Genomic DNA, 14460 nt, shown 5'->3' with positions numbered 1-14460 from the left:
CCTTTATTCCTTCTTCCTTCTCTCCATCCATCAGCCATCCATCCATCCACACCCATCCATCCATCAACCATCCATCCACCCACCCATCCATCCATGCATCCATACATCTAGAAAGGCAGTAGACTGCAGTGGCTTAACCCACAAGTCCCCCCCACCCCATGTGGTAAAATACACACCACATAAAATTCACCATTTCAATCATTTTTAAGTGTATAGGTCAGTGGCATTAAGTACATTCATATTGTTGTGCAACTATCCATCTCTAAGACTTTTTCATCCTCCCAAATTGAAACTCTGGACCCATTAAACAACAAGTCCCCATTCTCCTCTGCACTCCAAGCCCCTGGCAACTACCATCTACTCTTTGTCTCTATGAATTTGATTACTCCAGGGACTTCATACAGGTAGAATCATGCAGTATTGATCCCTTGTGACTTAGCCCATCAGTTTCACAATCACAAAACCTCTGTGACCCTGGCAAACATAACTTCCTGAATCTCCACTTCCCCACGTAACATGCTATAATAATAGTACCCACCTCACAGGGTTGATGTTGAGGTTTAAATGAGATGCTACATAGAAGGTACTTAGCTCAGTGCCTGGCAGGTAGAAGACATGTAGAAATTGCTCAATAAATATAAATATATAAACATAAATCTATATTCTTAATTAGTAGACACTGGTCCGGTGCCGACTGTGTGTCCGGCACTATTGTAAACCCTTTGTTATATTGACTCATTTAAGTCACACAACGACCGCACGTCGTTGGTACACGTCACAGGAGAATAGCAAGGTGCAGAGAGGTTCCACGGCTGGTTGACGGCAGAATTGTGATTGAGGTCCAAGCAGCCTGTTTTCGGGGCCCGCAGGCTTCCCCGTGGCGCACGGTGTCGCCTCGGCTGCCTCTGACCATCGGGGGACGGTCATCCCTCTGTATACACTCAGTCCTGGATCGGGCTGTGAGGGTGCAGTGAGCGTGGTTGTTGAGATACGAGGAGATATCTGAGGGAATCCAGGAAAAAAATCACTGAGGATGAGTTGGCCATTATTTCCCAACCCCCTGAAACCCCCTCATGCCCACATGCCGGTCTCCTTTGGACCCTGCTGCAGGCCGCAGGGCGCTGGTGTGCTGGGGCGCTGGGCCGCTGGGCCGGCTGCCCCCTGCCAGGGAAGGCCGAGCGCTGTCCGGGTGACGCGGCTGGGCCAGGGCCTTTCCCCCGGTTGGCAGCAGGCGGCTCAGCAATCCTCCCCTCGCCCCTGCCCCGCCCAGCTGAGATAGAAAGTGTTTCCTCTCCTGGGCCCCAGGGCCGCCTCCCACTCACGCTTTATTGCCTTCTTGGCACCCTCAGGGAGCCTCTGCAACCCTTTAAAAGAGCCAGAGCCTGGAGCAGGACCAGCAGCCCCGGCCCTGGAGATAAGAGGGTCCCGGGAAGCAGGTGCGGGCTTCCCAGGCGGCTCAGGCAAGCGCAGGTGCCAGGTCTCTTTGGCCCTGATGTCTGCAGAGGTGAGCCCACTGCTGGCCTCTGCCCTTGGAACCCGGCCGTCCAAGGGGGTGTGAGAACCAGTTCGAGGCTAGGGCACTGGGGGCTTCTTTCTGGGCTCTCCTCCCACCTGAGCCCACTCTCCCTTTGTCCCACCGCAGGCAGCCGTGTCTATGTGTGATCCCGAATTTGGCAGTGGCAAGGTGAAGGAACCAAGCATGGGGGGCAGGAGTCGCGGGTCCTGGTACGAGCGGTTCCTGCAACCCTGTCTGGTGGAGCTGCTGGGCTCTGCCCTCTTCATCTTCATCGGGTGCCTGTCTGTCATCGAGAACGGGACGGACACCGGGCGGCTGCAGCCGGCCTTGGCCCACGGGCTGGCCCTGGGCCTCATCATCGCTACCCTGGGAAACATCAGGTGAGACCAGCTCTGAGCCACCAGCCCGGGGAGCAAAGCTACCGGCAGGGACCCTGGGCATGGACTCAGGGTTCCAAGAGCATCATAGATGGAGTGTGCACTGGGGAGTCAGGCTGTCTGGGTTCAAATCCTACCTCTGCAGCCTGTGGTGAGCTCTGTGGCTTTGGGGCAAGTCCCTCTCCAAACCCCAGATTCCCCACCATAACATGGGAGGAATAGAGGTTTTTTTGTTGTTGTTTTTGAGGTTTTTTTTTAAAGATTTATTTATTTATTCATGATAGACAGAGAGAGAGAGAGAGAGAGAGAGAGAGAGAGAGAGAGTCAGAGACACAGGCAGAGGGAGAAGCAGGCTCCATGCAAGGAACCCAACGTGGGACTCGATCCTGGGTCTCCAGGATCACGTCCTGGGCCGAAGGCAGGCGCTAAACCGCTGAGCCACCCAGGGATCCCCTGTTTTTGAAAGAGTTTTTAAAAGAGTTTTGTTTGAGAAAGAGAGCAAGGGAGCGGGGCAGGGGCAGAAGAGCGGGAGAGGGGGAAGCAGACTCCCCACTGAGCTGGGAGCCCTGTGCAGGGTTTGATCCCAGGACGCTGAGGTCATGACCTGAGCCGAAGGCAGATGCTGAGCGGACTGAGCCACCCAGGAGCCCCAAGAAGAGAGGGGTTTTTTTACATTATTTTTCTCAAGCCCACACATAGACAATGCGAGCCAAGTGCCAGGCGCTGCTCTAAGCACTTTCTAGATAGGAGCTCAGTGAAGCCTCACAACAGTCTCTTGGGGGTAGTTGCCACCCCCTGCTCACGGTATGACCACAGAAGGTCACAAGACTTGTCCAAGGTTACGTGGTCAGTAAGTGGCAGAGCCGGGAGGCAAGGCCAGGTGGAGCGCCGCAGCGGGGAGACCTGGGAATTACAGGGTGAGCTTAGCCTGCACCGGGTGCTGTGCTGCGGACATTCCAAGGGGGCTTTACTTCAGCCTGGGGAGAGCAGGGTTCAGCCACTCGGGAGCTCTTTTCCAGGGCCCGGGTACCTCTCTCTGTCTACCAGTCTGGAGTTTGGGGTCCCATTCTGACATGGGGCTGCACCTCTCCAGGGCTGGGGCTCTGAGCCAGTCTGGAAGGAGTTGAGGGATGGTCACCCACCATGTCTTCCTCTGGGCCCCCTAGGGTCTGGGTCCAGGGCAGGAATGGGGCTGCCCTCTCCTCCCCACTCTCCCCCACAACCCTCCCCCCACCACCTGGCACCTCAGGGAAGATGGGTGGGATCCGTGCCTGGTTTCTACTTGACCAAGGCCCGTGATTCACTCTGTGCTGCAAGGCCAGCCTGGGCCGGGAGGTGGGGTGGGGGGATGGCTGGGACACATTCCCTCGGGGGGCCTGCCTAGGACTTGGTCTCAGTGGCTTCCTTCTGCTTTTGTGGGTGACAGTGGAGGACATTTCAACCCTGCAGTGTCCCTGGCAGCCACGCTGATTGGAGGCCTCAACCTGGTGATGCTCCTTCCCTACTGGATGTCCCAGCTGTGCGGGGGGCTGATTGGGGCTGCCTTGGCCAAGGTGGGTAAGCCCCACGGGGGAGGGGGAAGGGCCGGGCATCGGAGGTGCCCCGCTCTTTTCCTGTCATATTTTCCTCCAGCGGGATTGGGTGGGTCCTTTTTTCCCGGGAAGGGGGCCTTTGGGTCTCACTAAACACACCCTGTTCTGTCCATGTCTGGACACAGCCCTTCCCTGGAAAGACCAGGAAGCAGAACTCGGGACTTGAAGTTTCTCTTCCTGAGGCCATTTCGGGCTTGGCAATGGCTTTGGACAATGTTTCTAGTGTGTTTTCATTCATTTGTATGTGTATTCATTCATTCATTCACTCGTTCATTCATTTGTTCATTCACTTGTTCATTCATCCTACAAACTGAGGGTTACTCTCCTTGAGAAACTCCTGGACCAACTTCTCTGAATGGCCTCCAGGCTGCCTGCCTTTACATGGAGTCCCTCTACCTGTGATGGGACGTAATATTCAGTCTACACCTGGAACCTTCCCTCCTGCCAGCTCCTCCTCCCTGCCACAGAAGTTTTATAGCTCCACATGTAACTTCATTGATAGACTCCCTTCCTCTGGCCTTTGCTTCTCTTTTTCTTTCTTTCCTGTTGCTGTTAGGTCTCAGTCCAACTGGGGGCCCCCGCAAGATGTAGGCTGTGTGGACCTGTGTGTTGGGGGGCAGAGGGGGATGCCTGTTAGGCCGGCTGGCATATGGTGCGTAGCTGCAAGTGCTAGCCCATTGCAGACTTTGGTCTCGAGTCCCATCTCCCTGGCTCCCCTGCCCTGGCCTCCCCATGCCCCCCTCTGAGAGCCCCCCACCCCGCTGCAGAATGAAGCTGGACCTTCCCGCTCAGATACTCAGTGCAAAGCAGTTCCCAAGCTCTCCCTCAGGCCAGGCCACTTGCAAACCTGCCCAACACAGTAGTGAGCATTGCAGGGCACATCCTTCCCATGCGGCAGTTTATACGTCTTCTCTTGTTAAATCTCCCCGTGACATCATGAGAAGCCACAGTCAGTTCTTAGGGGGCCCTTGCTGCCTGAGCTGGGGGCTGTATTGGCACCCCCACTTTACCGAGGAGGAAACACAGGCACTGCGGAGTCAGGGATTGGGCCACGTTCAGCCGAGCTCATAAGCAGCAGAGTCCAGATTAGGTCCAGGGTCCGGAAGCTTGCTCCACCGCCTTCCCTCTCCAGGTGCTGGGACGACCCCTGAGGCAACATTCCCCTTTGAAACTAATGGGGCTTCACCTTCCAAGGGGCCTTGCGGGTCTAGCGGTGGGTTCATCTGACCACATGTGGTTTCAGGGTGTGTTGAGTAAGGAACTTCTGTGTTCTTCTCAAGGAGGGTCATCTAGTTATATAAGCTCTGGACTCACAACCCCCTGCAGCCACTGCTGGGCGATCCCATTTTACAGATGAGCAAAAGGAGGCTCAGGGAGTCCCGTGGTTCTCACTGAGCCACACAGTAAAAACTGGAGCGGATTGGACAGAACTGGTCACCACTCTAAGGATTGGCATGAGCTTTGAGTCCCCCTCCCCTTGGCTCCCAGCCTTCTCCCTGCCCCCGCTGTGAGGCTGAGCGCTTCTCTCCGCAGGCAGTGAGTCCTGAAGAGAGGTTCTGGAACGCATCTGGGGCAGCCTTTGTGACAGTCCAGGAGCCGGGGCAGGTGGTGGGGGCCGTGGTGGCCGAGCTCATCCTGACGACACTGCTGGCACTGGCTGTGTGCATGGGCGCCATCAACGAGAAGACGCAGGGCCCTCTGGCTCCATTCTCCATTGGCTTTGCCGTCACCGTGGACATCCTGGCGGGGTGAGCAGTGGGCCCTGTGGGCAGTCCTGGGCCAAGCCCTGGAGGAGGTCAGGTCAGGCCTGCAGGGCTTCCCTGAGAGTCAAAGACTCGGTAGCTAATGGGGGCTATGGAGGTGACGCAAACAGAGGAAGTAAGCCGGCGTTCGCAGACAACAGGGAGTGGTGGGGACTGAGGTATCTAAGGAGGCACGACTGTTCACCTCTAGTAATCTATTGCTTTCAGGGAACATGACCCAAAGTCGTTCTAGGGAAGTCAGAAACCTGACTTCTCTCTCTCTCTTTTAAAAGATTTTATTTATTTATTCATGAGCGAAAATGAGAGAGAGAGAGAGAGAGAGAGAGAGAGAGAGAGAGAAGCAGGCTCTATGCAGGGAGCCCGATGCGGGACTTGATCCCAGGACCCCGGGATCACGCCCTGAACCGAAGGTGGGGGCTCGACCGCTGAGCCACCCAGGTGCCCCAGGAAACTGGCTTCTCATGTGAGGTTTTCCATTTCCTCAAAGCTTGTATGTTCAGCCAGTGGGTGGGCAGGTTTTAGCCTCAGACCTACACAGAGCCTACATATCCACTGACTCATTTAGGTTGTGCCCCTCAGGAGGCTCAGGAGGCAAGCCTGGGTCTGGGATTATTTCTCCCATCTTACATATTTGAGGAAAACGAGGCCAGAGAGAACACAAACGACTTATGTCAAGTCATTGGACAGTGGCAAATTAAGGACAGACGTGGGACGAGAGCCCGAGTCTCCCAGGAAAGGGGGCAAGTGAGCCCCTTCCTAAGGCGCACCTGCTCCCTTCCTCAGGGACACCCAGTGGAGCCTTTCCAGGCCCATCCTCCTGGGAGGCGGAGTCGGGGGAGGGGGGGGTGTGCATAGAGCTGCAGCGGTGCTCTCCTGCCCCTAGCGGCTATTGGCTCCTTTGCAATTGACTTGAGCCTTCTGACTTGGGACCTGGCCAGGCCTGTAGGACCCCAGCTTGGGTGACCCCAGATCCAGAGAGGAGAGGGGCTCCTGGGGGAGGGCCCCACCGCTGTAGGAGACGCTGGGTCCCAAGCTAGTGGCACAGCACAGGCCTCAACAGGGGTAGCTCGATGAAATCCTTGTATGTGACTTACGTGTGAGTCACGGGCTCTTAAATGCATGATCTTGTTCATTCCGGGCAACAACCTGTGAGGAAGGTCCCCTCACCTCCTGTGAAACACAGAGGGGTTCAGTAAAGGTCACGCAGCTAGAAATAGCTAGGCTGGGTTTTGAATCCAGGTCAGCTCGACTCCAAAATCTGTTTACTTACCTGATGACTGCTTTTTCAACGTTGGCAAGGACCTAAATGCATCTTCTCTGCCTGTCATCACAGCCATTCTCTGCTGGCCTTTCTTCTAGAAGGATGTGTGGTGCATCTGCCGTTAATAGCACTTCCTGGTGCTAATAGCCCTTTCGCCTGTGCCTTCTCTGGGACCCCTCCTCCCTCTGCCAAGCCCCAGGATATGCTGGCTTCAAGAGAGTTTCTGGGTGGAGTGTGACCTAGACCTAGTTGGGGAAACAAACTTGGCATGAGTTGGGGCCCGGTCGGGATCCTGGTGACCGCCAGGCTGTTTGCAGGGGTGCTGTGTCTGGAGCCTGCATGAATCCTGCCCGTGCCTTTGGACCTGCCGTGGTGGCCAATCACTGGGACTTCCACTGGATCTACTGGCTGGGCCCGCTCCTGGCCAGCCTGCTTGTAGGACTGCTCATCAGGTAGGAGTGTGACCCACGGTCACTGGCCCCTGTGATGGATACCTGGTGATGATTTCCAGAGCGTCTGGGGCTAGAATCTCAACTTGGGGTTGAAGAAGGGAAGACAGAGGCTTCTTCAGAGGCAAAGATTATGGCTCTAGGACCTTTGGTTACAGGCAGCAGAAATCCATTTCAACCCAGTTTATGTCACCAGGGGGAATTTATTGGCTCAACATAATTGAAAACTTCACGGGTAGCACTGGCTTCGGGTGGGTTCTCAAGCAGTGTCTTTAGGCCATGGTCTCTGCCACCCTCTGAGCAGGATTCATGCTCTGAGAGGCTCTCCAGGAGAGGCAGAGATGCTCACCAGGACCTCTAGGCTCATATGCCAGCAGCTTGACGACTCTAGAGGAACTAGAACAACGGCTTTAGCAAAAGTCCGGGGACTGATGTTCACTGGACTGGCCCAGCTTGGGTCTGAATCCATCACTGTAGCCATGAGGGTCAGGCACGCTTACTGGCTGTGTCTGGACTCGAGGCAAGGTCATGGTTCCCTGTGCAACCATGTGGACCAAGGGTGGGGAGGAGTGGCTCCTCCCAGGGGTGTCGTGCAACTCCAGGGAGCCCTGTCCACCGAGAAATTCATGGCCATGGTGCCCCCAAGAGCAGGCCTGCTAGCAGGTGCCATTCACACAAGCTATAGCATAAACAGCGGGGTGGGTAATAAGGTTGATATTAGGGGAAGGAGCCTATCTGCTTGACTGCATTTCCCCGAACTCTCCTCTTGTGAGCCTCCAAGGTCTGTAGGGTCCTGTGTTTTCTGCTCCAGGTCATGCAGGGGTTAAGATCTGGGTCTGGTCCAAGTTAAGCATATCTCCCACAGTCTGGGAGAGCACAGTCGCTGGGTGGGGCTGGTGCGAAGTGTCGCCCTCACTGCAGTTCTGGCTTAGCCACTGGCTCGGGCAAAGCATCACGGATAAATCTGCCTGTTGCTTTTGGAAAGGCAGAGATGAGCAGCTTCAGGGAAAGGGCTGGGATAGGATTTGGCTATTGAGGCTGGGAAGGCTCAGAAAAGCATCTTTCTGGAGAATTCTGGGCCTGGAGATCTTTGATGAAGGGCTGGGTCTCTCCAGAGCCCCAGATGCTCAGAGACCTCACTGGGCCATCTTTTCTGTAGGCTCTTCATTGGAGATGGGAAAACCCGCCTGATACTAAAGGGGCGGTGACACTGAGGTGGTGGTGTTCCTGCGGCCTCGTCCGGATTGCAGACGGGCGGCCTCCTGCACGTGCGGCTGGGGCGGAGGCCCAGGGGAGCCAGCCACCCGCTTCCCCCACGTGGGCCTGGCCTTCCAGATGACAGACTGCTGCCAAGGTCTGAGGATGCTCTGGGCTCTCCGAATTCCTCTGTGCTTCTCAGTGCCCTCAGCCTGGGGAGCGCGCTGCCAGCCCTGCCCGGCACGGGCATTTTTCCCCGACGGGGAAGCTCCTACGAGCAGAAGAGCAGTTGGAAGAGGCTGCTGTGTATGCATGAGCTCATTTCTGCCACCCCCTTTCTTTCTTCTTCTCTGGCCCCCGACTCCTCTGTTACAGAAGGGCCTTCTGTGCTCGGTTTCCTTGCTTCCTGGACTGCCAGTCTAGCTTTGCAATAAATAGTCCAGTATTTGGTGTGGACTTGCGTTTTTTTTTTTTTTTTTTTTTTTTTTTTTGGAAATGGGCACTTCTGGGAAGGAAGCAAAAATCCGGGTGGGGCCTTAGCTTAGAGTCTAGTTAGCTGGGGCCTGGCTCAGCATCCAGCGCCAAGGTAGGTACAATGCAGGCCCCCCCCAGAGCCTGTCTCTCGCTCAGCTCTGCCGGGAGCTTAGAGTCCATCTCTGATCACAGACTGCAGGGGCCCCGCTGCAATGCCCAGCACCACCCAGGGTGTGGACCCGCCCACTCAGGGCACTCTGCTGGGACGAGGGTGGGTATGGGGGCAGAGCTGCAAGATCTCCGGAAGAAGCTGATAATGTGGCATAACATGGGTCTGGAGAGACAGTGGTCTTTGGAGGCAAGATATGAATATCATGAATAAGGAAGGATTGGAAAAAGAGAAGACATGTTCTGAACTTCACACCTTACAAAAAGAGTGTGCATCTTCTCTGTAAAATCTATGGGTCATTTATGGAAGAGGCTCATTATAACACCATAAAGAAGTACTAGAGAAAAGTAATTCACAAGTGAGGACTGGCTCACTACTCCAAGATGAGCAAAACGCTCACCTGAGTAAAAGTGAAGAAAAGGCTCACTAGAGAAAATCACCAGTATGCTTTAAGGCTGCCTGGTGTGAAAACAGACACACTAAGTGCCCCAATAGCCAGAGCAGTTTTTGGAGAAGAGTAACAAATGATAATAATAACATCAATGAGCCTTAAAAAATAAAAAAGACAAAGGGAGGCAATAATACAAAACCAGAAACAAGCAAAGTAGAACACTTACAAAGAGTCAGAAGTGTTAAAAGTTACTGAGTCAGTGATCCCTGGGTGGCACAGCAGTTTAGCGCCTGCCTTTGGCCCAGGGCGCGATCCTGGAGACCCGGGATCGAATCCCACGTCGGGCTCCCTGCATGGAGCCTGCTTCTTCTCCCTCTGCCTGTGTCTCTGCCTCTCTTCTCTCTCTCTGTGTGTGTGTGACTATCATGAATAAATAAATAAAATCTTAAAAAATAAAAGATTTAAAAAAAATAAAAGTTACTGAGTCATAAAAAAAAAGTTACTGAGTCATTTGGCTAAATAAGTAATGAAATAAGCCTTTGGTAAATCTAGTCAGTAACAAAATAGTTATACACACACACACACTCATGCACACACACACGTGCATGCACACACACTCATGCACACATGTATGCACACATGCATATGTAGGTATACACAGCGTGTATGCACACATGGGTACAGCTAACACTGATTATTTGTTAAGTGCTTGGCACTAAGCAGAATGTTTTTTTTTTTTTTTTTAAGCAGAATGTTTTATATGCATTATCTCATTCACTCCCCACAACAACCCTATGAGGTAGCCCAGTGGGCTGAATAGCGTCCCCCCACATCCATGTCCACCTGGAACCTCAGAATGTGACCATATGTGCAAATGGGGTCTTTGTAATGTAATATGGGTAAGGATCAATCACAGTGAGATCATGCTGGGTTAGGGCGAGCCCTAAGTCCAACGGGAGTGTCCTTGGAAGAGACAGAAAAGGACACACAGAGATGCAGAGAAGGCAGGGGGAAGACAGACGGGGCTGAGAATGGAGTTATGGTGCCATGTGCCAGGACCAGGGTCCTCAAGAGCTAGAAGCAGCGAGGAAGGGAGCGTGGTCTTGTTACACCCTGGCTGCCGACGTGTGGCCTCAGGACTGTAAGAATAAATTTCTGTTGTTTTAAGTCACCCAGTTTGGGTAATTTGTACAGCAGCCCCAGGAAGGTAATACAGGCAGGTACTTTTACCCTCCTCATCTTTCGGAGGAACAAATGGGAGGATCCCCGAGATGATGTTACCCAAAGTCACACAGTTAGTTAAGAGGTAGAGCCAAATTTTACAATCAAGAATGTTTGACTATAGGGTTCATGATCTTGGTCATCACACTTCACAGTTTCTGAGTGAGGGACAGTGTGTCTCCTGCCTTGTCCCCTACTTGGCTGTTAGTCCTCCATCAAGAGGGGCAGGAAGACAAGCATAAGTCTTCTCACCGCTAACGTGCAATTGGGTTTCATGTCAATTTGTAGACCACAAGTGCTCAAGAGGAAAGACGAGCTAATGCATCTTTGTAATGCCACATTATTTCGGGGCAAGAACAACACAGGCTGATCCCAAGGACTCTCAAAGTCATTCAGACCCTACAGGGTAGAATCCGAATCAACCCAGATCATTCCCACCCCACCTCGCGTTTTCTCAAAATAAGCAAAATCTGGAATTTGGGGATAATAGAGCTAGAATCTCTATGATAGTAAAATACAGTTGCTATGAGTTTGGATTCTGAGAAAGAGCTGAGTTTAAATCTTAGATCGTTCATGTTTTTGCTGTGTAAGTTTCAGAGGCTATTTCTCTAGGCTTCTTTTTCTGTACAATGAAGGTATTGCTACGGAATGCTCGGGAGTCTAATGTAACATTTTGTAGAACATTCGCTCCATGCCTAGTACAGAGTAAGTGGACAAGGTGTTTGCTCTTAATATGTATGGTTATCTAATTAAAGGTTTTGCAACTTGCAGGTATCAGAATGGTGGTGAGGGGTGGGTTTCTGGCACGGAGTTTGTGTTTCTTTTTCTTTCTTTCTTTCTTTCTTTCTTTCTTTCTTTCTTTCTTTCTTTCTTTCTTTCTTTCTTTCTTTTCTTTCTTCTTTCTTTCTTTCTTTCTTTCTTTCTTTCTTTCTTTCTTTCTTTCTTTCTTTCTCTTTCTTTTTCTTTCTTTCCTTCCTTCCTTCCTTCCTTTTTCTCTTTCTTTCTTTCTTTCTCTTCTTTTTTTTAGGTTAATCTTTTTTTCTTTATTTTTTATTTTTTTATTTTTATTTTTTTAATAAATTTATTTTTTATTGGTATCCAATTTACCAACATACAGAATAACACCCAGTGCTCATCCCGTCAAGTGCCGCCCTCAGTGCCCGTCACCCATTACCCCCAACCCCCGCCCTCCTCCCCTTCCACCATCCCTAGTTCGTTTCCCAGAGTTAGGAGTCTTTATGTTCTGTCTCCCTTTCTGATATTTCCCACACATTTCTTCTCCCTTCCCTTCTATTCCCTTTCACTATTATTTATATTCCCCAAATGAATGAGAACATACACTGTTTGTCCTCCGATTGACTTACTTCACTCGGCATAATACCCTCCAGTTCCATCCACATTGAAGCAAATGGTGGGTATTTGTCGTTTCTAATTGCTGAGTAATATTCCATTGTATACATAGACCACATCTTCTTTATCCATTCATCTTTCAATGGACACCGAGGCTCCTTCCACAGTTTGGCTATTGTGGACATTGCTGCTAGAAACATCGGGGTGCAGGTGTCCCGGCGTTTCATTGCATCTGAATCTTTGGGGTAAATCCCCAACAGTGCAATTGCTGGGTCGTAGGGCAGGTCTATTTTTAACTCTTTGAGGAACCTCCACACAGTTTTCCAGAGTGGCTGCACCAGTTCACATTCCCACCAACAGTGTAAGAGGGTTCCCTTTTCTCCGCATCCTCTCCAACATTTGTGGTTTCCTGCCTTGTTAATTTTCCCCATTCTCACTGGTGTGAGGTGGTATCTCATTGTGGTTTTGATTTGTATTTCCCTGATGGCAAGTGATGCAGAGCATTTTCTCATGTGCATGTTGGCTATGTCTATGTCTTCCTCTGTGAGATTTCTCTTCATGTCTTTTGCCCATTTCATGATTGGATTGTTTGTTTCTTTGGTGTTGAGTTTAATAAGTTCTTTATAGATCTTGGAAACTAGCCCTTTATCTGATATGTCATTTGCAAATATCTTCTCCCATTCTGTAGGTTGTCTTTTAGTTTTGTTGACTGTATCCTTTGCTGTGCAAAAGCTTCTTATCCTGATGAAGTCCCAATAGTTCATTTTTGCTTTTGTTTTTTTTTGCCTTTGTGGATGTATCTTGCAAGAAGTTACTGTGGCCGAGTTCAAAAAGGGTGTTGCCTGTGTTCTCCTCTAGGATTTGGATGGACTCTTGTCTCACATTTAGATCTTTCATCCATTTTGAGTTTATCTTTGTGTATGGTGCAAGGGAATGGTCTAGTTTCATTCTTCTGCATGTGGATGTCCAATTTTCCCAGCACCATTTATAGAAGAGACTGTCTTTCTTCCAATGGATAGTCTTTCCTCCTCTATCGAATATTAGTTGACCATAAAGTTCAGGGTCCACTTCTGGGTTCTCTATTCTGTTCCATTGATCTATGTGTCTGTTTTTGTGCCAGTACCACACTGTCTTGATGACCACAGCTTTGTAGTACAACCTGAAATCTGGCATTGTGATGCCCCCAGCTATGGTTTTCTTTTTTAAAATTCTCCTGGCTATTCGGGGTCTTTTCTGGTTCCACACAAATCTTAAAATAATTTGTTCTAACTCTCTAAAGAAAGTCCATGATATTTTGATAGGGATTGCATTAAACGTGTAAATTGCCCTGGGTAACATTGACATTTTCACAATATTAATTCTGCCAATCCATGAGCATGGAATATTTTTCCATCTCTTTGTGTCTTCCTCAATTTCTTTCAGAAGTGTTCTGTAGTTTTTAGGGTATAGATCCTTTACCTCTTTGGTTAGGTTTATTCCTAGGTATCTTATGCTTTTGGGTGCAATTGTAAATGGGATTGACTCCTTAATTTCTCTTTCTTCAGTCTCATTGTTAGTGTATAGAAATGCCATTGATTTCTGGGCATTGATTTTGTATCCTGCCACGCTACCAAATTGCTGTATGAGTTCTAGCAATCTTGGGGTGGAGGCTTTTGGGTTTTCTATGTAGAGTATCATGTCATCGGCGAAGAGGGAGAGTTTGACTTCTTCTTTGCCAATTTGAATGCCTGTAATGTCTTTTTGTTGTCTGATTGCTGAGGCTAGGACTTCCAGTACTATGTTGAATAGCAGTGGTGAGAGTGGACATCCCTGTCTTGTTCCTGATCTTAGGGGAAAGGCTCCCAGTGCTTCCCCATTGAGAATGATATTTGCTGTGGGCTTTTCGTACATGGCTTTTAAGATGTCGAGGAAAGTTCCCTCTATCCCTACACCCTGAAGAGTTTTGATCAGGAATGGATGCTGTATTTTGTCAAATGCTTTCTCTGCATCTAATGAGAGGATCATATGGTTCTTGGTTTTTCTCTTGCTGATATGATGAATCACATTGATGGTTTTATGAGTGTTGAACCAGCCTTGTGTCCCGGGGATAAATCCTACTTGGTCATGGTGAATAATTTTCTTAATGTATTGTTGGATCCTATTGGCTAGTATCTTGTTGAGAATTTTTGCATCCATGTTCATCAGGGATATTGGTCTGTAATTCTCCTTTTTGGTGGGGTCTTTGTCTGGTTTCGGAATTAAGGTGATGCTGGCCTCATAGAACGAATTTGGAAGTACTCCATCTCTTTCTATCTTTCCAAACAGCTTTAGTAGAATAGGTATTGCTTCTTCTTTAAACGTTTGATAGAATTCCCCTGGGAAGCCATCATTCTCTTCTTTTTTAAAGAGATTGAGAGTGAGAGCTAGGGGAGGGAAGCAGAAAAGAGAGAATCTCAAGCAGGTCCCATGCATGAAGCTCAACACAGGGCACAACCTCATGCCCCCAAGATCATGACCTGAGCTGAAACCAAAAGTCCAGTGCTTAACCAATGGAGCCATCCAGGAGCCCCTGGCAAGGAGTTTCCAAATGGACTTTGCACATATATATTTCCTCAGCCAGCTACCCTCTCTGGGCCTCTCAAAGCAGAAAAGATTGGGAACCACTCACACTGCCCAACCCTAAAACCCAGAGCAGCTAAATAATTTAACTCAGTCACTGTG

The 14460-nt window shown here is 50.3% G+C and overlaps 1 protein-coding gene across 3 annotated transcripts; it reads left to right on the top strand.

The window, feature by feature from the left end:
- Positions 1-1259: 1259 nt before the first annotated feature.
- On the top strand, positions 1260-8611 carry AQP8 (aquaporin 8). Of its 3 annotated transcripts, none has more exons than XM_026011045.2 (6): positions 1260-1504; positions 1643-1896; positions 3320-3446; positions 5019-5233; positions 6827-6961; positions 8118-8611. In XM_026011045.2, exons 1-6 carry the CDS (start codon positions 1493-1495, stop codon positions 8164-8166), a joined length of 792 nt encoding a protein of 263 aa, XP_025866830.1. In that variant the 5' UTR covers positions 1260-1492; the 3' UTR covers positions 8167-8611. The 3 variants fall into 3 exon arrangements, with proteins under 3 accessions (XP_025866830.1, XP_025866833.1, XP_072609728.1); XM_026011048.2 differs by having other exon boundaries at positions 1273-1436; XM_072753627.1 differs by having other exon boundaries at positions 1383-1455; positions 1638-1896.
- Positions 8612-14460: the final 5849 nt, after the last annotated feature.

Source organism: Vulpes vulpes, chromosome 3 (genome assembly GCF_048418805.1).
Source record: "Vulpes vulpes isolate BD-2025 chromosome 3, VulVul3, whole genome shotgun sequence".
NCBI lineage: Eukaryota > Metazoa > Chordata > Mammalia > Carnivora > Canidae > Vulpes > Vulpes vulpes.
This window is presented reverse-complemented; position numbering and strand designations above follow the sequence as displayed.

Bases quoted from the DNA above. Each gene is read 5' to 3' on its own strand.
- AQP8 (XM_026011045.2), top strand. The intron at 1,897-3,319 runs GTGAGACCAGCT...TGTGGGTGACAG, and splicing joins GCTACCCTGGGAAACATCAG to TGGAGGACATTTCAACCCTG. The intron at 6,962-8,117 runs GTAGGAGTGTGA...TCTTTTCTGTAG, and splicing joins CTTGTAGGACTGCTCATCAG to GCTCTTCATTGGAGATGGGA.